Here is a 26,404-nt window from a genome sequence, read left to right on the forward strand (position 1 = left end):
TCGTATTTGGGTCAGAATTCAAGATTAAAGTTTATTTATCATTTGCGCATAGAAACATACAGTGAAATGTGTCGGTTGTGTTAAAAACCAACACACCCAGGGTGTGCTGGGGGCAGTCCACAAGTGTCGCTTCACATTCTGGTGCATACCTGCAGTGGTTGGCAAAACGATGCACAGCACAAAAAGCATCAAAAGGACAACAGCAAAACAGTCCCCATTCCTCCCTGACAGCCACGCACATACAGCCCTCTAACTCCAAGGCAGTCCATATTCTTTGGCCTCCAGCCTCCGGTTTCAGACTTGGACATGGATTCCGACACGGACACATAGAAACTGGGCCTTCGACTACCCCAGGGGACCTGCAGAGATTTGCACAGAGCTGGGGCTCCGGCCAACGTGCCTCAGCTTCTGAATGTTTGATGTCGGCTTGAAACAGGAATATGTGCACAGACCTGAATAAATTCTGAAACTTAACCTTGCACTTAAAATGAAGGAAAAGTGTTCACACATCATTAACACGTTTGCTCAACTTAAAATTAAATCATATTTCAAGGCAGGATAACTGTACAACTGTGATTTGGAAATAAAACAGATGGAACTGCATTTCCAAATTTAGACTCAGCAAGAGAATTTGGTACGAAAACATTTGGACAATAAATCCAGCAGATGAAAACAATCTCACTTACTTGCAGCCTTGGGAAGAGCTGCATCAATACCAAGCAGTGATGCATCCAGATAGGATGTTTTATGGTCAGCTGGAAGAGAACGTTGAACATAGAACATCACAGCACAGTACAGGCCCTTCTGTCGACCTTTTAGCCTACTGTAATATGAATCTAACCCTTCCCTCCTACATAGCCCTCCATTTTTCTGTCATTCTTGTGCCTATTTATGAGTTTCTTAAGTACCCCTAATGTATCCGCTTCTGTCACCACCCTTGGCAGGGTGTTCCACATACTCACCACTCTCTGTGTAAATAAACAAATAAATAAATAAATAATTTCTTATCTCCCCCTATACTTTCCTCCATCACCTTAAAATTATGGTGTTAGCTATTTTTGTTGGGGGAAAAATGGTGTCTGGCTATCCATTCGATCAATACCTCCTATCATTGTGTGCATCTCAGTCAAGTCACCTCCATCCTCCTTCACTCCAAAGAGCAAAACCTTAGCCCACTCAACCTATCTTTATGCTCTCTAATCTGGGCAGAATCCTGGTAAATCTCCTCTGCACCCTCTCTGATGCTTCCACATCCTTCCTATAATAAGGTGACCAGAACTGAACAGAAATAGGATATCCATTTGGCACCCCATAATTCATCAGTCCCACGGCCATCTCTTTGACACACTCAGCTGCACAGTCCTGTATAGGGCAGTGCATTGTGGGAACACAAATGGCTGATGGGACGTGATACAGCCTGAAACAGTATGTGAAATGGCATCCAGTAAGAATGTAGGGTATGCTGACATGTAAACCACACACTTGTGTGACCGAAAGCAGTGTTCCTGACCACATGATGTTGCAGTATCTTGCTTCCAACAAAAACAAGGCTGTTCTGTTATTGCTGATTCCCTCTCAGTAGAGTGAGCCAAATGTTACTGCAGAAGAGGTCATTTTGTATTCTTCCACTGCAGTTCGCAGTCCTTTAGGAAGAACGTTGACCTTGCCAGGGCAAGGAGGAATTCGACAGGTACTACTGTTGATACATAATTAGCATCTTGTGATGGCCAGAAGTGTTAAGATAGTAGAGATGAATTATAACTGTTGCCTCTTTCTGTACAGCATATTCCCCCGACACTGGAGTCCTTGACCAGATCGATCTTCCTCTGTCTGTCAGCAATAGGTGTTCTTTCGTACGTCACGCCAATCTTCCTCGTGGCTTTATTGCCTTTTGGCGTTGCTTTCTACTTTATACAGAAATACTTCCGGGTTGCTTCAAAGTGAGTAAGAATCAATGTGTCTTAGTTTGCATGGAGGGAATAGAACCGCAAGTGATGGATGCTAATCTTCCTTCAAAAATATTGGGCATCTTGCATAGATTTCACTTTTGTCCACCTGACCTTTTCCGTTTTGTGGACAGGATGTAACAATTCACGGTTGACTGAACTTAAAGCATAATTTTGTAACTTTGAACACTGAAGAAAATGGCACAATGGAATAAAAAATCAAATCACCTGGCTTATTTTTACAACCATCTACTATCTATTTTTATTCTCTGAGTTTTCTATACTACTGTTTATAAAAATGAGATCCAAAATATTCACAATTTGGGGCTCCACTCTCCACCACTCTATTTCATCTCACCAATAAAATGACCCTATTCCTGGCTCAAAAATTTTGACAAACATTGATCTTTAATCAAGACATGAGAGTGGAGATTTGATTAGGAGAAAATAACATCCTTCTGTGCCTCATTTTATGCAACAACTTAATGTGAAAAACATTTTATGCATGTTTAAAGTGTTGACTGTGATAGGATTGTTACCCATTGGAAACAGGACTTGGCGATTCATAAAACATGAAGCATACGCCACAGGAGCAGCCTGTGAAATCTGTGCTGAGCACGATGCTGAAATAATCTCAATCTCTTCTGCCTGCACTCCATGCATAATCTTGTGTCTGTGTAACAACCTTTACTACTCCACTATGGTACAGTATCTGCCTCTACCACCCCCACCGGCATCCTCCGTTCTCTCTACAAATAAACTTGCCCTGTACATCTCCCTTAAACTTTCCCCCCAACACTAACGCATGTCCTCTAGTGTTTGGCATTTTTTTCCCCTGGGAAGATGATTCTTTTTACCTTATCTATACCTCCCATCTTTCTTATAAAAGTCTGTCAGACTCCCCTCAGAATCCAAGGCTCCAGAGAAAACAACCCAAGTTTGTCTAACCTCTCCTCTAGCCGCACTTTTAACCCTGGTGTAATATTTTGCTGATGTGATGAAGTCACCTTGGGTTTTGCGTCACTGTTTCTGACTCACTGACAGGAATTGGCCCAGACGGTCATAACCCATGATATTTGAGATTGTTGGGAAACTAGGAAACCTATGGGAACCAAAGGTGATTCACAGGGCCTCATTGCAATATTGATTCTATGACACTAATTCCTCCATATTGGTTTCTCTGTGTTCCTCTTTTACGCACAGGCAGCACTGATAACTATTTTAAGATCTGTGAGTGTCAGTATGAGATGTAGCAATCTGTGGCTTTGATGTCCATCCACCTGATTGAAGAAAGATAACCAATGAAGTTTTTCCATTGTCTGGGAGAACCCTACCCCATCATGCACCACCATAATACCTAAATGTCCCACAATTTAACACTTTTCCCTTTGTCTTCTCAACTGCATGGCTGTTGCTTCAGAGAAGACAGCATGCACATACAATGGCTGCTGTGAACTTTAGAAGCTGAGCCCCATCTGTGAATACACACACTGGTTTCTGCATACCTCAGACATGAGTTATGCTATCTGGCCCATCAGTTCTGCTCTACCATTCCATTGTGGCTGATTTAATATCTCTCTCAATCTCATTCTCCTGCCTTCTTCCCGAAACCTTTGACCCCCTTACTAGTCAAAGACCTGTAAATCTCTGCTTTAAATATACCCAATAATTTGGCTGTTACAGCCATCTGTGGCAATGAATTGCACAGATTCACCCCCATTCTGATGCTATGCCTTTTGGTCCTAGACACATCCACTATAGGAAACATCCTCTTCACATCCATTCTATTTGTGCCTTTCAATATTTCAATAGGTTTCTGTGAGATCCCCTCTCATTCTTCTAAACTCTAATGAGTACTGGACCAGAGTCATCAAATGTTCCTCACACATTTTTACATTATGGGATCATTCTCATGAACCTCCTCTGGACCCTCTCCAATGTCAGCACATCGTTTCTTCGATAATGAACCCAACACTGCTTGTAAGTATGTTCTGATCAATGCCTTATAAAACCTCAGGATTACCTCCTTGCTTTTATATCCCAGCCCTCTTGAAATGAATGCTAGCACTGAATTTGCCTTCCTTACTAGTGACTCAACTTGCAAGTCAACCTTTGGGGAATCCTGCTCAAGTACTCCCCATTCCCTTTGCAACTTCGATTTCTGATTTTTCCTCCCCATTTAGAAAATATCCTGTGCCTTTATTCCTTCTTCCAAAGTGCACAATCATACACTTCCCAACTCTATATTCCATATGCCACTTCTTTGCCCATTGTCCTATTTTATCAAAGTTCTTCTGCAAACTCACTGCTTCCTCAACACAACCTGCTCCTCCACCTATCTTCATTTCATCCACAAATTTGCCCACAAAGCCACCAACCATCCACATCATTGGCATATAATGTGAAAAGGAGTCCCGACACCAACTCCTAACGATGAACTCCTACAGAAGTTATGTGAGGGAGAGAAGCTGAAGAAACACAGGAATGGAAAGATGCAACCATTTTTTTCAATTTTTGTTAAGAGTTTGCATTGTGGAAAATAATGATTATGGATGAGCTTCTCAGAATGTATCCTCTCCGTAGTGTGGGAATGTACTGTCTAGACACATCTGTCTTAACCCATCCTAACTCTTTATTTCACTGGTAAAGGGATCTCCAGGAGCTGGATGACAGTACACAGTTACCTCTATTGTGCCATTTCTCGGAAACCGCTGAAGGGCTCACAACGATCCGAGCATTCCGGTAAGACAGTGGTTGCAAAGTCCCATTCGATCTCTAGCCTGTTGGAAGAAGGGAACTGAATAAATTCTCCGGGGTGGGTTAAGAAGGCTGTAGACTTTGCTCAGCACTTACCGTGCAGAGGAGCATTCTGATCAGGACAGGGTCCTGCTGGAAACTCTGAAGATCATTAGGTATCTTATGCAGTCTCACACACAAAACAGTTAAATGACTTGTGCAAATCCTAACTTGAAGTGTAATAAAATATATGAAATAGGGTTCTGTTATGGAGCTTTGAAATAATGGATTAATCTGAAGGGAGGAACCTGTTCTATTGCAGACATGAATCGAGATTTAAACAGCGAATGCTGGAGCTCACTGACGCCAACAATATTGCCTACTTGTTCCTGTCAGCTGCCAACAGATGGCTGGAAGTTAGAACGGTACGAGGGAACAGATTTATACTCAATCTGTGTTTATAGTTGCAAGCAATCAGGCCATTGCTATCACAAGTTGTAATAAAGGAGAATAAATATGTTTCAATACTACAGCATCTTTTTATAGCACAGGCTGCTTTTTAAGCCCGAGTAACAGGACTCTGCCAATCTAAATCTTCCCTTGGTTATGAACAATTAAATCTTTTTCTCTTTATATCACTAAGGTAAACTGCTACTTTGCTTGAATGATATATTTCCTCCTTCCGTAGATTCAAACCCTCCCGTTTTAGAATGTGTCTTTCCTATATATGGTTCAGTTCAAAAATAAGTTTACCAGACTGTTATGTAGTATATGTGTGTATCGTACAACTGTGAAGGGAGAGACATCAAAAATACTTGTCCCTGCTCGCAATGACACATTGACAGAATCTTTAGATGAAAAACTGTCTATTGTGGTTACAATGAACAGCCACAATCTGTGTTTCTCATCATATTTTATTGGTCAAAAGCATCCAAAAAGAATTATTGGCAGGTTAGGCAATAACCTGCCAACATTTCAGTCTGTCGAGCTTAATCTTTTTTATAGTTTACGACGGTGGCTTATAATGTTAATGTAAACTGACTGATTCTTCCTATTGAAATAAACAGGATTATCTTGGTGCCTATATTGTACTTACTGCAGCTTTGGCCTCCATAATGTATGCCTCTTACTACAAACTTTCATCTGGTCTTGTAGGATTTGGTCTTACCTACGCATTAACGGTAAGCTGAGCTTTTTGACAAAAACAGTAGTGCGACAAACCCTTGACAGTCACACAAAGCATGCTTTGACTTCACCACATTCCAGAATTACACTGAACATTTCTAAAGTGTTTGAATTAGGTTGTACACTACCAGTGCTGCATGATTTTCTTGAGTTTATTCTCTCGGTTAAGTCTTGTCCAGGTCTTAACTTGGTTTCTATTAAGTACATGCCAGTAGTCTAAAAGTTAATGTAAAAACTTTAAAGCTTTATTAAACCCCAGTAAAGTATATGCCGTGAAAGACTGTATACAAAACTGCAACATACATTTATTTTTTAAAGTGGGTCCTATATGGTGTGAGAATTCCCTTATGTTTGACTTGATCTTGCATGGGTTGTTGAAGCAATATCCTTTGGTTTTTTGAAATAGTGCTTTGGACAGTAATCTGATAGCACTGATTCAATGAAGAGTTGGGAGGTCCCTTTTGCCATGGTCAAAACTTATCCACAAAACAGATACTTCTTTGCTTGTCTTTACAATATATCAACAACTGTTTTTCAATAATAAAGTTAATTAGGTCTGAAGCTCTTGAAGCATCTTGGAAAGAACTATTTAAATGAATTTTTTTAAATACAGGTTTGTAATTACCTCAACTGGGTGGTAAGAAATCTTGCTGACCTGGAGGTGCAGATGGGAGCTGTGAAGAAGGTCAACAGTTTCCTGAACATTGAGAGTGAAAATTATGAAGGAACCATGGGTAGGATTCAGAAAAGTAACATGTTCCCCTGAACTCACACCTAGAAACAGCGATATTTTTGGTGTTCTTGTTAAAGGATAACTGTATTAATGTGTGCCTTTCAAGTGTAACAAAGTCTTTGTTCTATATTTCATGCATGGCCATCAAGCATAACCAACTCTGGTATGCCATTCTACATTTGTATAAATATACACACTCAGTGGCCACTTTATTAGGTACCTCCTGTATGTTTGTGGTCTTCTGCTGCTGTAGCCCATCCGCTTCAAGGTCCGATGTGTTGAGCATTTTGAGATGCTTTTCTGTACACCACTGTTGTAACATCTGGTTACTTGGGTTACTTCAGCTTACATAGAACAGTATAGCAGAGGGATAAGCCCTTCAGCCCACAATGTTGTACCAAACCAGCTAAAAAACAAATCAAAAACACCCAAACACTAATCCCTCCGACCTACACAATATCCTTATCCCTCCATCTTCTTCACATTCATGTACCTATATAAAAGTCTCATAAAAGCCTCTAACGTATTTGTCTCCACCACCATACCAGGCAGTGCATTTCAGGCATCCACCACTCTCTGAGTAAAAACTTACCCCTCACATCCCTTTTGAACCTAACCCATCTCACCTTCAACTTATGCCCTCTGTATTAGCCTGTATTAGACATTTCAGCCCTGGTGAGCAGATACTCCCAGTCCACTCTGTCTATGCCTCTCATAATCGTGTAAACCTGCATCAGGTCTTCCCTCAGCCTCCACTGCTCCAGGGAAAACAACCCGTTTATCGAGCCTCTCGTGATAGCACACGCACTCCAAACCAGGCAGCATCCTGATAACCCTCTTCTGCACCCTCTCCAAAGCCTCAACATCCTTCTTATGGGGGGAGGGGGGGTGACCAGAACTGTATGCAATACTCCAGATGTGGCCTAACCAGAGTTTTATAAACTTGTGACACAATCTCTTGACTTTTGAACTCAATCCCTCGACTAGTAAAATCAAGCATTCCATAAGCCTTTTTAACCACCTTATCGACCTGGGCAGTTCCTTTAAGGAAGTTATGAGCTTGGATCCCAAGATCTCTGTGCTCATCAACTCTGTTAAGGATCTTGTCCTTAACAGTGTTCTGTCTCCTTACATTTGCCCTATCAAGGTTCAACAACTCGCATTTATCTGGGTTCAACTCCATTTGCCATTTCTCTGCTCATATTTGCACTGTATATCAATATCGCACTATATTCTTTGCCAGTCTTCTACACTGTCCACAACTCCACCAATCTTGGTATCATCCACAAACTTACTAAACCACCCATCTACATTTTTATCCAGGTCATCTGTATACACATGATGACACAATCTGGCCATTCTCCTCTAACCTCTCTCATTAAAGGGTGACTTTGCCCACAGAACTGCCACTCACTGGATTTTTTATTTGTTCTTCACCACCATTCTTTGTAAAGTCTAGAAATTGTTGTGCGTGAAAGCCCCAGAGGTGAACAGTTTCTATGAAATTGAATCCAGTTTTTCTGGCACCAACAATTATTCCATGGTCAAAGTCACTTAGATAACATTTTCTTCCCTATTCTAATATTTGGTCTGAACAGCAACAAAACCGTTTGACCATGTCACCTCTATGCATTGTGTTGCTGCCACCTGATTGGCTGATTAGATATTTGCATTAATAAGCAGGTGTACTGATGGACCTAATAACGTGGCAACTGGGTATATATAATCCCTAGACTATATAACTAGATAACCTTGTACACAAACTAACAAAATTCACTAATGGAGGAGCAGCAACTGATTAAGAAGGGAAAAGGGGAAAAAGTATGATCTTTACGATGTATGTATTTTAATTTATGAATATAGATCATCTACTGCAATTATTTTTGGCCTTGGTGAGGCTGCACTTGGAATATAGTGGTCTCCTAGCTAAAAACAAGAGAATGCACAGTATTTGCCCCAGACAGAGTGCAGCAAAGTTTTAGACCATAAGACATAGGAGTAGAAATAGTCCATTTGGCCCATCGCATCTGCTCCACCATTCAGTCGTAGCTGATCCCTTTTTTTCTCCCCCTCCTCAGCCCCACTCCCCAGCCTTCTCCCCATAACCTTTGATGCCATGACCAATTAAGAACCTATCAAGTTCTGCCTTAAATACACCTGTTGACTTGGCCTCCACAGCTGCCTGTGGTAATAAATTCCACAAATTTTCCACCCTCTGGCTAAAGAAATTTCTCCACATCTCTGTTTTAAATGGATGCCCCTCTATCCTGAGGCAGTGCTCTCTTGTCCTAGACTACCCCAGCATGGGAAACATCCTTTCCATATCCACTTTGCCTAGGCTTTTCAGCATTCAAAAGGTTTCAGTGAGATCTCCCCTCATCCTTCAAAATTCTAATGAATGTAGACCTAGAACTATCAAACATTGCTCGTACAATAACCCTTTCATTTCCGGAATCATCGTTATGAACCTCCTCTGAACCCTCTCCAATGCCAGCACATCTTCCCTCAGATGAGGAGCCTTGAATTGTTCACAATACTCAAGGTGAGGTCTTACCAGTGCCTTATAAAGCCTCAGCATCACATCCCTGATCTTGCATTCTAGACCCTTTGAAATAACATTACATTTGCCTCCCTCACCACTGATTCAACCTGCAAGTTAACCTTTGGGGTGTTCTGCATAAGGTCTCCCAAGTCCCTTTGCATCTCAGATTTTTAGATTTTCTCCACAATTAGAAAATAATCTGCACATTTATTTCTTCCACCAAAGTGCATGACCATGTGTTCTCCAAAATTGTATTTCATTTGCCACTTTCTTGCTCATTCTGCTAATCTGTCTAGGTCCTTCTGCAGCCTACCTGTTTCCTCAACACTACCTGTGCCTCCACCAATTTTCATATCATCTGCAAACTTGGCAACAAAGCCATCTATTCCATCATCTGAATCATTGATATAACCATATAACAATTACAGCACGGAAACAGGCCATCTCGGCACTACTAGTTGGTGCTGAACGCTTACTCTCACCTAGTCCCACTGGCCCGCACTCAGCCCATAACCCTCCATTCCTTTCCTGTCCATATACCAATCCAATTTTACTTTAAATGACAATATTGAACCTACAATATTCTACTGGAAGCTCGTTCCACACAGCTACTAAGTAAAGAAATTCCCCCTCGTATTACCCTTAAACTTTTGCCCCCAACTCTCAACTCATGTCCTCTTGTTTGAATCTCCCTTACTCTCATTGGATAAAGCCTATCCATGTCAACTCTATCCCCTTCATAATTTTAAATACCTCTATCAAGTCCCACCTCAACCTGCTACGCTCCAAAGAATGAAGACCTAACTTGTTCAACCTTTCCCTGCAACTTAGGCGCTGAAACCCTGGTATCATTCCAGTAAATCTTCTCTGTACTCTCTCTATTTTGTTGACATCTTTCCTGTAATTTGGTGACCAAAACTGTACACAATACTCCAAATTCGGCCTTACCAATGCCTTGTACAATCTTAACATTACATCCCAACTCCTATACTCAATGCTCTGATTTATAAAGGCCAGCATACCAAAAGCTTTCTTCACCACCCTATCCACATGAGATTCCACCTTCAGGGAACTATGCACCATTATTCCTAGATCACTCTGTTTTACTGCATTCTTCAATGCCCTACCATTTACCATGTATGTCCTATTTGGATTATTCCTACCAAAATGTAGCACCTCACACTTATCAGCATTAAACGCCATCTGCCATCGTTCAGCCCACTCTTCTAACTGGCCTAAATCTCTCTGCAAGCTTTGAAAACCTACTTCATTATCCACAATGCCACCTACCTTAGTATCATCTGCATACTTCCTAATCCAATTTACCACCCCATCATCCAGATCATTAACATATATGACAAACAACATTGGACCCAGTACAGATCCCCGAGGCACATCACTAGTCACCGGCCTCCAACCTGACAAACAGTTATCCACCACTACTCTCTGGCATCTCCCATCCAGCCACTGTTGAATCCATTTTACTCCTTCAATATTAATACCTAACGATTGAACCTTCCTAACTAACCTTCCATGTGGAACCTTGTCAAAGGCCTTACTGAAGTCCATATAGACAACATCCACTGCTTTACCCTCGTCAACTTTCCTCGTAACCTCTTCAAAAAATTCAGTAAGATTTGTCAAACATGACCTTCCACGCACAAATCCATGCTGACTGTTCCTAATCAGACCATGTCTATCCAGATAATTATATATACACCATCTCTAAGAATACTTCCCATTAATTTACTCACCACTGATGTCAAACTGACAGGCCTATAATTGCTAGGTTTACTCTTAGAACCCTTTTTAAACAATGGAACCACATGAGCAATATGCCAATCCTCCGGCACCATCCCTGTTTCTAATGACATTTGAAATATTTCTGTCAGAGCCCTTGCTATTTCTACACTAACCTCCCTCAAGGTCCTAGGGAATATCTTGTCAGGATCCGGAGATTTATCCACTTTTATATTCCTTAAAAGTGCCAGTACTTCCTCCTCTTTAATCGTCATAGTTTCCATAACTTCCCTGCTTGTTTCCCTTACCTTACACAATTCAATATCCTTCTTAGTGAATACCGAAGAAAAGAAATTGTTCAAAATCTCCCCCATCTCTTTCGGCTCCATACATAGCTGTCCACTCTGATTCTCTAAGGGACCAATTTTATCCCTCACTATCCTTTTGCTATTAATATAACTGTAGAAACCCTTTGGATTTATTTTCACCTTACTTGCCAAAGCAACCTCGTATCTTCTTTTAGCTTTTCTAATTTCTTTCTTAAGATTCTTCTTACATTCTTTATATTCCTCGAGCACCTCATTTACTCCATGCTGCCTATATTTATTGTAGATATCTCTATTTTTCCTAACCAAATTTCCAATATCCCTTGAAAACCATGGCTCTCTCAAACTTTTAACCTTTCCTTCCAACCTAACAAGGACATAAAGATTCTGTACCCTCAAAATTTCACCTTTAAATGACCTCCATTTCTCTATTACATCCTTCCCATAAAACAAATTTTCCCAATCCACTCCTTCTAAGTCCTTTCACATCTCCTCAAAGTTAGCCTTTCTCCAATCAAAAATCTCAACCCTGGGTCCAGTCCTATCCTTCTCCATAATTATATTGAAAATAATGGCATTTTGTTCACTGGACCCAAAGTGCTCCCCAACACATACCTCCGTCACCTGACCTATTTCATTCCCTAACAGAAGATCCAACACTGCCCCTTCTCTAGTCGGTACTTCTATGTATTGCTGCAAAAAAACTACCCTGCACACATTTTACAAACTCCAAACCATCCATCCCTTTTATAATATGGGCTTCCCAGTCTAAGTGTTGAAAATTAAAATCTCCCACAATCACCACCCTGTGCTTACTACAAATATCTTCTATCTCCTTGCAAATTTGCTCCTCTAATTCTCACTCCCCATTAGGTGGTCTATAATACACCCCTATAAGTGTTACTACACCTTTCCCATTCCTCAATTCCACCCAAATAGCTTCCCTAGATGACCCCTCTAATCTATCCTGGCAGAGCACCGCTGTAATACTTTCTCTGACAAGCAATGCAGCACCTCCCCCTCTTGTCCCTCCAATTCTATCACACCTGAAGCAACGAAATCCAGGAATATTTAGTTGCCAATCACACCCCTCCTGCAACCATGTTTCACTAATAGCTACAACATCATATTTCCAGGTATCAATCCATGCTCTAAGCTCATCCACCTTTCTTACAATGCTCCTAGCATTAAAATAAATGCATTTAAGAAATTCTCCACGTCTTCCTCTCTGTTTATCTCTAACAGTACGAAGAACTTTACTGTCTTCTTTTTCTTCCTTCTCCCATAAATCTGTTCCTACACTCTGGTTCCACTCCCCCCTCGTATCTAGTTTAAATCCACTGGAGCCTCTCTAGCAAACCTACCTGCAAGAATATTTGTCCCCCTCCAGTTCAGATGTAAACCGTCCCACTGGAACAAGTCCCACCTTCCCTGGAAAACTGCCCAATTATCTATAACTCTGAAGCCCTCTCTCCTGCACCATGTCTTCAGCCGCGTGTTGATCTGCACTATCTTACTATTTCTAAACCCACCTGCACGTGGCACTGGTAGCAATCCTGAGATTGCTATCCTGGAGTTCCTGCCCTTTAACTTGACACCTAGCTCCCTAAACTCACCTTTCAGAACCTCCTCACTCTTCCTACCCACGTCATTGGTCCCTACATGGACCACGACATCCGGCTGCTCACCCTGCCTCTTGAGAATACTGAGAACTCAATCCGAGATATCGCGGACCTTGGCACCAGGGAGGCAACAGACCATCCGGGATTCTCGATCTCTTCCACAGAACCTCCTATCTGTTCCCCTAACTATCGAATCCCCTATCACTACTGCTCTCCTTTTTTCCCTCCTTCCCTTCTGAGCTGAGGGTCCAGTCCCGGTGCCAGAGATGCAACCACTGCAACTTGTCCCTGGTAGGTTGTCCCCACCAACAGTATCCAAAACAGTATATTATTGTTGATGGGAACGGCCACAGGGGTGCTCTGCTCTTCCTGTCTATTCCCCTTCCCTCTCCTGACAGTCACCCAACTACCTGTCTCCTGACTCCTAGGGGTGACTATCTCCCTGAAACTCCTGTCTATTTCTGCCTCTGCCTCCCGAATGATCTGAAGTTCATCCAGCTCCAGCTCCAGTTCCCTCACACGGTTTGTCAGGAGCTGCAGCTGGATGCACCTTTTGCAGGTGTAGTCATCAGGGACAGCTGTGCTCGCCCTGACTTCCCACATACTGCAAACGGAGCACTCAACTGCCCTAACTACTGCCTCCATTACCTACTCCTAAGCTAATTAGATTCATTAAAGGAGTTTACCTGGCCTTACCTCACCCGGGGTGAAGCTCGTACTCAGCCTCTGCTCGCTTTTTAAAATTCCCCCACTGATCTCAGAGGCCGACTTTCACGCGCTTGCACAGTCGTGCCCTGTTCAACCTGCTCTGCCTGTTCTCGCTGAAACCTGATTAAGCCAAAGCCATCCCACTCCGACGATGGCTGCTACGACGATGGCCGCTGTATATGGTGGTCTTTCCTTTAAATCTTTGACGTGCTACATCACGCGCCTGCCCAGTCTAGCCTCTTTGCCTCGATCAGTTTTAAAAAAACAGCTTCTCTCCAAGCTTCTTTTACCTCTTCCCTTTCCACCTCTTGCTTCGATTTAAATACAGCACAAAAAGAAGTGGTCCCAACACCGGCACCTGCAGAACACCAGTAATCACTGGCAGCTAACCACGAAAGGATCCTTTTATTCCCACTCACTGCCCGCTGCTATCAGCCAATGCTTTAACCATGCCAGTAACTTTCCTATAATACCATGGCTCTTAAATTGGTAAGCAGTTTCATGTGTGGCACCTTGTCAAAGGCCTTCTGAAAGTCCAAATATAGAACATCCACTGCATCCTTTATCTACCCTACTTGTAATCTCCTCAAAGAATTTCAACAGGTTCGGCTAGCAGGATTTTCCTTTAAGGAAGCCATGCTGACTTTGTCCTATCTTGTCCTGTTTCACCAAGTACTTCATCACCTCATCCTTAACAATTGACTCTAACATCTTCCCAACCACTGAGGTCAGGCTAACTGGTCTATAATTTCCTTTCTGCTGCCTTCCTCCTTTCTTAAAGAGTGGAGGGACTTTTGCAATTTTATTGGAGAGACTCCAAGAATGGAAAGTTTGCTGTTTAGGGAAAGATTGTGTCAACCAGGCCTGTGTTCTCTAGAGTTTAGAAGAATGAAATCTCACTGACATTTATAAAATTCCTACAGGGTTGAAAAAGTTCAGTGCAGAGAGGATGTCTCCCATTGCTCCCATTCTACTCTCAGTATAAGGGATAGACTACTTAAGGATGAGATGAGGAGAAATTCAATGGTGTATCTTTAGAATTCTGACCTCCAAAAGGCTGTAGAGACCTAGGCAATGGGTTCATTCAAATTAACTTGGATAGATTTTTAGAGATTGAGGGAACCAAGGAATGTGGGTATGGAAAAGGAAAATGATGTTTGGGAGGTATATTGGCTGTGATCTTGATGAACAAGTGAGTCAGGTGGCTCACTCCTGCATCTAATTCTCGTGCTCTTACCCCACCCCCCATGTTAATTCCAATTGATTTCTATGAGTTATGATTTGCTTGAATGCTGAAACAGGTACAAGGGGCTATAACTGTTCCCTCACTATCCAAATGGGGTGCAATACGCCAATTAACTTTTATTTCTGAAGTTTCTCTGGACGTGCTCAACTTTGGAGCATTGGAGCATGCACAAATTAAGGTACAATCTATATGACCTATGACTCTCTACATGTAGAGTTCTCTATTGTCTCAATCTACAGTAGAGCCTGGAGTTACCTTGTATGAAGGGAAATATTTAGAATGATCTGCTCTAAGTTTGAAGCAACTAATTGAATCAGAGTCCGTTAAATGAACCTGAACTGATTGAAGACCCTTCATCAGAATTCCACTCCAGGTTTATTTATTTACTTATTTTTTGGGCTAGAGCGTGGAACAGACACTTCTGACCCTATGAGCCATGCAGCCAGCATCCCTGCTTTAACCCAAGCCTAATTACTGGACAATTTACAATAATCAATTAACCTACTAACCAATATACCTTGATTCTGTGGGAGGAAACCCATGTGTTCCACAGGGAGGACATACAGACTCCTTACAGATGTCATTGGAATTGAACTCTGAACTTGGTCATCTCAAGCTGTAATCGCATTGTGTTAACCGCTACGGCACTGTGGTGCAATAGTCAGGTTCATTAACCTGACGTATTAACTCTGTTCCTTTTTCTGCAGATGCTGCCTGAGCAGCATTTTCTGTCTTTATCTCAGATTTCCAGCATCTGCAGTTTTCATTTTTGTTTTGAATTAAAAATGCCTGTTTGAGGTTCTGTATTCAATCGGGATATCTGTATTCTATTTAGACCCATCCCAGGTCCCGGAAGACTGGCCGCAGCAAGGAGAGATAAAAATTCAGGACCTCTGTGTTCGATATGACTCATCTCTCAAACCGGTGCTTAAACATGTCAAAGCCTACATCACACCTGGTCAGAAGGTGAGAAACTGCACAAATCTTGCTGACTTACTGTCCTTACAGATAAGAATATGGCAATAGCATGGGGGCAAGTGAACACATCAGGGAGAAATGCAGATACAGAAGAATGCAAGTCAACCGATATGAGAAATTTCAAATTCAAAGTAAAGATGCAGCTTGAATTTTATTGACTGGAAGTATGCATCAAACAGCAAGATTATTTGAATGGATCTCAATAGTAGTAGAATTTTATTTGTTTTGCCCTTTTATTAATATGTATTATACTGTGTTAGACCCACAGTAAACACATCTGGTGTCTGGTTATTTTGTCTCGGCCAACGGAATGCTCTCACTTTCACTGTTTAATTTCATTGCCTTAAGGTGACTGAAAGAAATAATGTGTAAACAATGCTATGGATTTTGCAATTTTTTTTACCAGAAGAAGCAGCAGAAAATATATGCAAGCATTTCATTGTCTCATGTTTTCCTCTCTTTGGGGTTTGTTCACTGTGCCCTCCCACTGTAGTTCAAGTTCATTGTCACCTGACTGTACATATATACAACCAAACTAAACAACGCTCCTCTGGACAACGGTGCACCCACAAAACATGTTTCACACACAGCACAGAAAACCGAATATTACCATAAATACATTAATAAAATAGAATTCAATATTCAATTAGTCAACAGCACAGGTAAAACATGCAGTAAAAAGTAAACAGCTTACTGTCCTAGGGATATGACCGTAATAGTGGCATTCATTAGTCTCACAGCCTGAGGAAAGAGCTGTTACCCAGTCTGGCAGCCCTAGTCCTGATGCTTCTGTACCTCCTTCCTGATGGCAGTGAGTCAAAGAGGTTGTGGTATGGGTGGTAGGGATCCTCAGCTGTGCTTCAGGCCCTTTGTCTGCAACACTTCCAATAAATGTCACAAATAGGGAGAGGTAGACCCCATTGATCCTCTCTAGAGTCTTGCGATCCAATGCCTTGCAGCTTCCGTACCACACAATGATGCATCCAGACAGGATGTGTTCCTGTAGAAAGTTGCTAGAATGGGGGCAGGGATCCTTACACACCTCTGTCCCCTAAGAAAACGTAACCACTGTGTGCCTTCTTGACTAGTGAAGAGGTGTTGGTGTCCAGGTTAGATTATCCATTATGCACACACCAAGGAACTTTGTGCTATTCACTTTCTCCACAGCAGAGCCGTTGATGTGCAATAGAGAGTGGTCGACCTGCGCCTTCCTGAAGTCCACCATTATCTCTTTTGTCTTGTCCATGTCGAGACTAGGGTTGTTGTTCTCGCACCATTTCACAAGACTGTCTACCTCCTCTCTGTATGCTGACTGTTCATTGTTGCTGATGAGGCCAAGCACTATAGTACTGTGTGAAGTTGGCCGGACTCTGCAGGCAGGGTGCTAAACGGAGGCTTAAGTTTGTTCTCACCTGTCATCGCATTTGGTTAAAGCTCCAGAAGATGATGGGAAGCAAAGAGATTGTTCAGTAAAATGATCTGCAAGAAAGCTGCTGCAGACACTTTGCCAAAGCAAACAACCTAGAAGGTAATTTGATCTATGTGTTTAGATGTAATGGAAAAAGCCAAATTGCGAATGAAGACATGGAGATATAGAGCACTACAGCGCAGAAGCAAGCCCTTTGGCCCATCTGGTCCATGCCAAACTGTTATTCTGCCTAGCCCCATTGATCTGCACATTGGACAGAGCTCTCCATACCTTCCCGACCATGTGCTCATCCAAATTGCTCTTAAATGTTGAAACCCCACCCGTATCTACCACTTCCACTAAATGAAGGCATCTAGATCTGGAGAGTATTTGAAAGGCATCATTGCCGGGGAGAAGAGTCCACAGGATAAAATGCTCAGAGAGCATACAAACATGCAAGCATTCAAATTAGGACTTAGCCATTCAATACTGTTTGCAAAACTTGATTTGAGGCTAGAGTCAAAGTCAAGTTTATTCTCATATACATATTCAACGAGAAACTTACTTGCAGCTGCATCACAGTACATAACATCAGATACACGACATTCTCAGAGAAAAAACATAAATTATACACAACTTTAATAAGAGAGAACACAATTAGAACAAAATTAAAAGCAAAGTCCATTGTATTGTAAAGTGGTCATAGCATTGCTATACTAAGGTATATACTGAAGTAATCTATTTTTCTAGTTGTGTTCTGGAGTATTTAAATATATTTTTTCCTGGTTGTTTCGGTGATAAGCTGAGCAGTGTAGTGATACTGGTGATTTTATAGTACTGCTAATTTCCTCAGACCACTGAGAGATAAGAGTCTAAAAGAAAATTTAGAAAGAAAACAGCAGACATTAGAAATCTGAAACAAACACTGAAAATGCTGAAAACACACAGTGTCTGTGGAAAGAAACCGAATTAATGTTTCAGGCTTGGTCGTTCCATCAGAACTAGGTAAGTGGAAAAAAAGTTAATTTTCAGTACTAGAAGAGGTGGGAAAGGAATGGGTAGAAGAAAGTGAACATCTCTGGTAGGTTGAGACTAAATGATTTAAAGTAGCAATTAAGCAGCAGTTAAGATTAAATTGAGTATCTTTTCAGGAAATGTTGCTTAGAGCAAGGCTGTGTGACAGGTCCAGCAGGCCAGTCTACACAAATAGAAGAAACAATAACACACAAACAAGGCCAATGTGATAAAGAAGGGGAGAAAAAAAATAATGAGCTATGTAAATTTGGAAATTGAAACCTGAAGTGATCTAGCATTCAAAGATTAATATGTTAATTCTCCTTCTTCTAAGTTGGAGCTTTGTGTGAAAGCTGCAAAATGTTTTTGTCTTGTGCTGTCCCATTGTCCTTTGACTCACCTTTATTAGGCAAAGTTTCCAGTAATTTTAGTGCAAAAAATTGAAGAATTATGGGGAACTGTCTGATGAATAAATTTGCCACACAGATTTTGGGCATAAAGGATAATGTTCCATCTTTTAAGACAGAGAAGAGGAGGCAAGTCTTCACTGGAAGCATTGTGAAGCTTTGGCATTTTCTATTTTGGAGAACAGTGGATGTGTACTTTTCTAGTTTGTAGGGATATAGGTAGGAAAGTGAATCTCAGCTAAGTTTGTATCGGCTGTGTTTGTTTTTGATAGCAGTACTTCATCATATGGTCTAAATTGTGGAATGCTGTGCCCAGCCGTATTGTGAAAATATCTCCACCAGGAGGATAGCAGCTCTTCAAGGCTCACCACCACTTTTTCATCGAATACATATCAGTGACCATTACTGGCCTTGTCAGATCCCGTAAAAATGAATAAAAACAAAAGAAAAATGAGTTACCAGGGAAAGTGAGGGGAAGCCTTAGATGTGGGTGGGAGACGATCTGGGGTAGGCTCAGGACTGGAGTTGTGTGCTTCATTGGGTGAGAAAGTGGGGTCTGGAGATAAGGGCATTGAACAATGCAAACAGGTGTATGTTAACTCACCACTCTGAGTAAAAAACTTACCCCTGACATCTCCTCTGTACCTACTCCCTGCCTACTCCCCTGTTGGCGCGTGGCCAAGTGGTTAAGGCGTTCATCTAGTGATCTGAAGCAAGGCACTTAACCACACATTGCTCTGTGACGACACAGATGCCAAGCTGTATGGGTCCTAATGCCCTTCCCTTGGACAACATCGGTGGCGTGGAGAGGGGAGACTTGCAGCTTGGGCAACTGCCGGTCTTCCAGAAAAAACCTTGCACAGGCTTGCGCCCTGGAAACTTTCCAAGGTGCAAATCCATGGTCTGTCGAGACTAACGGAGGCCTACATACACATACATACCTACTCCCCAGCACCTAAAACCTCTTGTGGCAACCATTTCAGCCCTGGTACGTATTTCCAAGCCCTTTAAAACTATGCCCCCTTGTGTTAGCCATTTCAGCGCTGGGAATAAGCCTCTGGCTATCCACATGATCAATGCTTCTCATCATCTTATACACCTCTATCAGGTCACCCTTCATCCTTCGATGCTCCAAGGAGAAAAGGCCGAGTTCACTCAACCTATTCTCATAAGGCATGCTCCCCAATCCAGGCAACATCCTTGTAAATCTCCTCTGCACCCTTTCTATGGTTTCCACATCCTTCCTGTAGCGGGGCAACCAGAACTGAGCACAGTACTCCAAGTGGGGTCTGACCGGGGTACTATATAGCTGCAACATTACCTCTTGGCTCCTAAATTCAATTCCACAAATAATAAAGGCCAATACACCGTATGCCTTTTAAACCACACGGTCAACCTGCGCAGCTGCTTTGAGCATCCTATGGACTCGGACCCCAAGATCCCCCTGATCCTCCACACTGCCAAGAGTCTTACCATTAATACTATATTCTGCCATAATATTTGACCTACCAAAATGAACCACTTCACACTTATCTGGGTTGAACCCCATCTGCCATTTCTCAGCCCAGTTTTGCATCCAATACATATTAGTAATGAAATACAAAAAGGATGCAATCCCAAAGGAAGAAACTTTCAGGAATAAAAATGTGCAAGTTAGTATACACAGATGGAGATGAGGGAAGGGTGGCCCCTTTAACTAATGCTGAAGCAAGCCTCATCTCTTGCAGCATGCAGTCTTTGCACAATCCAAAGCAGTTACTTGCTTCTTTATCTGAGGTTTGCTTTTAAAGCACCTGGTGTCAGGATTTCATTGTAGAAAGGCAAGGTCAAAGGAATAACAGCTGGAAAATGAGATGGCGATATAGCCAGATTGGCAACCTTCATGGTTTTACTTGCATCAAGGTAAATTTGTGGATGTAGTTGGTGGCATCATATGTCCAACCTATCCACCACTAGCTATTAAAAATATTTTATGAGCTGCATTTGTCTATGTTCTTTATGTTCTCATTCCTTGCCTGCTTAATTCACTTGTTAACCAGGTAACCATATCTAAACCTTATACCAATGATCACCCATTTTTTTACCCTCTTTAAGGCATCCCTCATCCTCTACTCCTTCTCTAATTTGCAGGCTTGTTTACTCTCCTTCCCATTCACCATTTACTGCATTAAAGCCCATTTGATGCTGAAACAACGTGCAGTACCAGATAATCTGCTACATATGTTTTCCAGGTAGGGATCTGTGGACGCACTGGCAGTGGGAAGTCATCCCTGTCTCTGGCTTTTTTCAGAATGGTGGATATATTTGAAGGTAAGATTTTGAATACACTGGGCACTTTGTTAATGGTATAAGACTCTCAAATACATGGCAACCTTCTTATTTAATCACTGCAAAACATTATCTCAGTAACTAATTTACAGCATATTTTCTACAGACGGGAGTCACTTAGTTGTTATATGATGGTTAAACAATCTTTTTCCACTGTCTGCTCCTGGTTTGGGCTCACAATGAAAGGGCATATGGATTTCATCAAACTGTAAACATAGTTTCTTTAAATGGTGAAATAACAAATGATTTGAATAACAATAAATTTAGGGAAAGGTTTTAGCTTGAATCATAATCCTTATTGTGTTTTATATAATTGTTCTATGTTAATACAATAGGCAAAATTGTCATTGATGGAATAGACATCAGTAAACTCCCTCTTCATACTCTCCGCTCCAGACTTTCCATCATTTTGCAAGATCCTGTGCTGTTCAGTGGATCTATTCGGTAAGCATTACTTACAACCACTGCACACCCCACATCCAAAGGAATTCATTTCTTGAACTTGGAAAGCATCCCAGACTACTGTAAATAAGAATGTTGGATCGCTTTGCTATCAGATGTCAACTTGAAATTTACAGCCTGCATTAAGCATAGAGCCTCAATGTAATGAAGTCCGAGCATCAGAAGAACTGGGGTGTGGGGGAGAAAGAAAGGTAGACAGTGAATTAAGTGAGTTTTTAGTTCCTAGTACTTCTCAATCTTACACCTAATTGTCAGATCTGTAAGTCTTAAAATCTTTGTTACCTTGTTGTCTCTCAAAATTACCATTGGAATACAAGGTAAACACATGGATATTGTCTGTAGAAATAGATAAGAAATAAGATAGAAATGAAAATACATATTCAACTGAATTTTTGAACTATAAGGAGTAGACATAAATGCAACATGGCTTTTTTAAAACCAAAAATTCAGAATAGAACTAACCTAATAATAAAAAACGGTCCATGCAAAACAAAGCAACTTTTGATTAGCTGTTTGTTCAGTTACCCATTTGATTAATTTCTTGGCAACTGAATGTCAAAAAGGCTGTAGATGCTGTAATCTGAAACAAGAAACAATCTGCTGGAGGTACTCAGTGAGCCAAGCAGCATCTGTGAGTGTGTGGGTGGGAGTGGGGGGAGGAGAGGAGAGGAGATTTGGAATGAAACCCTGGATCCAAGTCCTGCTAGTCTTGATGTAGGGTTTCTTCCTGAAATGTTGACAGTTTTTTAACCCCCCCCCCACCCCACAGATGCTGTTTGATTTCTTGTTGCTCTCAGTGAACTTTGTATATCTTGCCCGTCATCTTACAACTGATCATTTGGAGAAAACTTGATCACCTGTGTGAAACAGAGTATGAAGTTGATCCTGTGTGGAAGGAACAGATAATCATGGACCAATGGCTCCCTAATCTCTCCACCCCTAGTGCTTGTAACTGGATTATTTGGCATAATTACTCAATAACTCCACCATTGCTGAACTACACAACCATTAGGAAGGTAGATCAGATGGAAGTTAGGGTTTTCATTCGGCAATTCCTATGCCTCTATTTTAGACAATGTTAGCAACATTACCCTGAAATGATTGGTTGTCTTCTCAAGGATGGCAAATTGTTTTTAAATGTACTTGCAGTATTCCTACTGCAGGAGAACTTCGGATAAAATTCAAGAGTAATAAATAAATAAATAGTTTTTCTAACCAAGGGTTGATGTTTTATAGGAAATGGAATTCCTGATCCTGAAGTTGCATTACCAATATGATGCAATGTATGATCAGATTGGAATGGGGAGAGGGAACTAGACTGTGGTAGTTTCCATTCAGAATTTCTCTCATGCCTTTTCTCCTCTATTGCCATGGCATTGATGGTTTCACAGGCATTGTCCAGTTTAACACTCTATATCATTAAACTCTGCAGGGAAAAGAAAACATTAGATAGGGTGTTCCCTGCCTGCTGATTTGGTGGCACCTGCCTTGGACCAGATGTGTTACCCCAGGCAGGGTAATGAAATTCCAATAGAGCTGTTCGGGTCTCTCCTGCCAATCTTAACTGCTTTCCCTATTTCTTTGAGGGCTGCTCTGACTTCTTGAGTATTAGAGAGAGACATCACAGAAGTAGTTTTTAGCCCACTGAGGCCTCATCGGCCATCAGCCACCCATTTGTACTGATCCTACATTAATCCCACAGTTATTCTTCCCACAATTACACAATCCCACAATGCCACTCATTACACACTAGGGGCAGTCTACAGTGATAAACCTACCAACTTGTAAGTGTTTTGGGATATGGGAAGAAATCTGAGTTCCTGAAGGAATCCTACATGATTACAGGAAGCATATGCAAACTCCACACAGACAGCACCACGGGCAGAATCTAACCTGGGCTTTTGGAGGTGTGACCTGTGCTGCTCTTTCATTTCCCTTTCACTTCACCACCTCATGAGATTTTGTGGTCTCTTGAGCGATAAATACGATTTTAATTAATAATCACCTAAAATGGTTATATTATGTTCTGGGGGTTTCAATAATCTTTTGGCTTGTTTACATGGTTTTGATTTTACTAAATGAACGATCTGTGAAATGGCATCTCAAACACATTAACCAAATTGTTAACAACCTTGAAGTAGGAGAACAGGCACCTGCCCCACTGTTCTACAATTTGCCAATTTACACTAGACTCATTTGCCATCAGCCCTGCTGGGAGTAGGGGGATGTCACTGCTAACTTGCATTGGTGATTGTATTTTTTTTAAAGTTTACTTGATCAAGACTCTCAGCTAAACATAGGGCCAATTCAAGCTAGATCCCATCCAACAGGAGATATGTGCAAACCCTGGTTTCTCCATTTGATGCTGGTGCAGCCCTCTCATCGGGGCTCGTACACCAACTTGGCTCGCTAGCTAACCCTGCTAACATCCATGTGACTCAGCGGTGAGAAGGCTGCCTTACATAAGCAATACGCGTCTAGGGTCATTATGATTTGGAGATCAACCAAACAGGAACGTCATGATGTTCTGATTAAAGGAACCTCAATTTGCGTGAATGCTGTGTAGATACTGCTCATACACAATTATCAGTCACCAATAAATAACAAATCATACATGGCATAAAATTATAAATATTTACCAATTTCAGCTTTAGCAAACAGTTAATAGGTACAGGAAAGAAAAAGAAAAATGTCCATCACAGTTAAACCAGTCCAATGTGCATATAAACATTGCAGCTAATTCAGCAGTGTATCTCTTTACTCATGGTGCTGAATTCTCATCACCAACAGCAGGTAGAACTTCTTGAAATCCTCCAGGCATCTTCCCTGATGCTCTTCCCTCCGCATCTCCCACCAAAACGCCCAAGCCAGGCTACTGTCCTTCCAAAAAGCTCTGCCCCGCTCCAGAATCTGATCCTGACTGGCAGACGCAACATTCCTAAGTTGGCCAACATGGCTCCTTATCATTAGCCAAAGCCAACACACACTTCTCAGCAAGGCATGCTGCTTTTTACAGACAACAGCTAAAATAAATTACCTCTCAGCATAGCAGTAGAAATGTTAACCAGGGTGTTACACGAGCATTTGGCTTCCCCAAGATCTTGCAATAAACATGGTCAAAGCAAATCACAAAAACAGCATGAAAAAAATGTAAAACTGAAATAAAGTGGTATCTTTGTGAGCTTTTCCTTTCCTTTCAGTTTTAACTTGGATCCCGAGTGCAAGTGCACTGATGACATGCTGTGGGAGGCACTGGAGATAGCTCAGCTAAAGAACGTGGTCAAGTCGCTGCCAGGTGGATTAAGTATGTGGCAAGTTCCCTCTCTTTCTTTTTCATGTGCTAGTATTTGCAATATGAAGATTATATATGAACATGCAATTAGCTGCAGGAGTAATCCACTCAGCCCCCATTTACCAAGACACTGACTGATCCGATTACAATCTCAATTCTCCATTTCCATTTATTAGCTATTTTTCAAACAGTCTTAAAATATTCAATGATTTTTCTTCCATTGCACTTCAAGGAAGAGAATTTCAAAAATAATAACCTTCAAGAGAAAAATAATTCATTTAACTTGTATGAAAATGTTGGCACTTATTTTTACACAGTGACTCCTAGTTTTAGATTCTGTCCAAAGAGGAAAACTCTCTCCTCATCTACCCTTCCAAAGCACCTCAGGATCTTGTATGTTTCAATCAAGTCCCCTCTTACTCTTCCAGACTCCAGCAGATTCCTACCCAGCCTGACTAATCTTCTCTCATAAGACAATTTACTGTGTATCACTCTAGATCTGTGCATGTAACATATCATGCTACATGTGATAATAATAAACCTTCACCAGGACATACTCTTGCCACTGATCCAGGCTGATTTCTCACAAACCATCTCATGACATCTCTGTTACTCAGATTGAAGAGTAGTTAACATAGAGTACAGGCCCTTCAGCCCATGATGCTGTGCTGACCTTTCGGCCTACTTACCCTTCCCTCCCACATAGCCCTCCATTTTTCTTTTTTCCATGTGTCTATCTAATAGTTTCTTAAATTTCCTTAATGTATCCACCTCTCCCCACCCCTTACTGTGTAAAAAAAAAACAAACTACCACTGGTACTTTCCTCCAATGTACACGATAGCTTCCAAAAGATTTTGGTGAACTAGATCATTTATTTTATAGTTTTGGGAAACAGGTCCTTCCAATGGAAGTGTAGTACAATATGTCCAACTCTTGGTTGCTTCACTTAATCTCTTCGGTAGCATCTTATTTCATAAACAGTCTGCTTAGGTTTGAGAATAGCTTGCTTCCTCTCTGGTTTTGTAAGAACATGGGAAACTGGAATAGGGGTCAGCTAGCCATCCCTTTGAGCCTGCTCCATCATCTATCAAGATCATAGCCAGTCATCAACTTCACATTATCTTCCTGATCTTTCTCCATATTCCTCGAGACTCATTATTGCTTTGGATCAACTCAAAATCTGATTGTGGTTTGAAGCTAACTGTTGTGGGAACTGCAGACTCTTCCACAGACCGGGCAGGAAGCACTTGATAGGATATCGGTTTGGATAATTTGTGAGATGGTGAGCTCTTTCCACCATTATACTGGTCTTCTGCTTGCTCCCAATGCAAGAACTCAAGGTTGTCGTGACCATCTTGAATGCTGCTTCTTCATGGCTCAGAGATTCCCTAGGATCAGTGGGGATATTATATTTTATTGAAAAGGCTTTAAGCACATTCTTGTTTTTTGACCCTGTCCCATGAAAGAGCTCAGAATAGAGTGACAGAAAGCTATGTGGCATGGGAACAATCTACTGACTATCAGGCATTTATTTACATTAATCCTATTTCTCTAATATTCCCATCAAATCTCTCCAATACTCCCACACACCTACACACCAGGGACTAATTAAATGGCCCATTAAACTACTGACCCTATGCCTTTGGAATGTGGGAGGAAATCAGAAAATGCAGAAGAAACCCAATCCTAGAAATATGTGCAAATTCTACTTAGACTGGACCAGAGGCATG

General features: G+C 41.5%; 1 protein-coding gene across 8 annotated transcripts in view; it reads left to right on the forward strand.

The window, feature by feature from the left end:
- The window catches only part of LOC140738596 (ATP-binding cassette sub-family C member 9-like), a 188,490-nt gene that overhangs the window by 140,566 nt on the left and 21,520 nt on the right, over positions 1 to 26,404 (forward strand). For 6 of the 8 annotated variants that reach the window (XR_012101405.1, XM_073066119.1, XM_073066113.1 and 3 more), the window contains 9 exons: positions 1,783 to 1,940; positions 4,596 to 4,688; positions 5,005 to 5,107; positions 5,750 to 5,863; positions 6,481 to 6,601; positions 15,620 to 15,750; positions 20,823 to 20,901; positions 21,255 to 21,363; positions 24,582 to 24,685. Coding sequence is in view for 6 of the 8 variants with exons in the window: in XM_073066119.1 (XP_072922220.1) it covers positions 1,783 to 1,940; positions 4,596 to 4,688; positions 5,005 to 5,107; positions 5,750 to 5,863; positions 6,481 to 6,601; positions 15,620 to 15,750; positions 20,823 to 20,901; positions 21,255 to 21,363; positions 24,582 to 24,685 (1,012 nt within the window). In the remaining 2 variants the exon portion in view is untranslated. Of the gene's footprint in view, positions 1 to 1,782; positions 1,941 to 4,595; positions 4,689 to 5,004; positions 5,108 to 5,749; positions 5,864 to 6,480; positions 6,602 to 15,619; positions 15,751 to 20,822; positions 20,902 to 21,254; positions 21,364 to 24,581; positions 24,686 to 26,404 lie in introns of those variants that run through there. The other 2 variants (XM_073066117.1, XR_012101406.1) reach the window with 2 other exon arrangements.

Source organism: Hemitrygon akajei, chromosome 14 (assembly GCF_048418815.1).
Source record: "Hemitrygon akajei chromosome 14, sHemAka1.3, whole genome shotgun sequence".
Lineage (NCBI taxonomy): Eukaryota > Metazoa > Chordata > Chondrichthyes > Myliobatiformes > Dasyatidae > Hemitrygon > Hemitrygon akajei.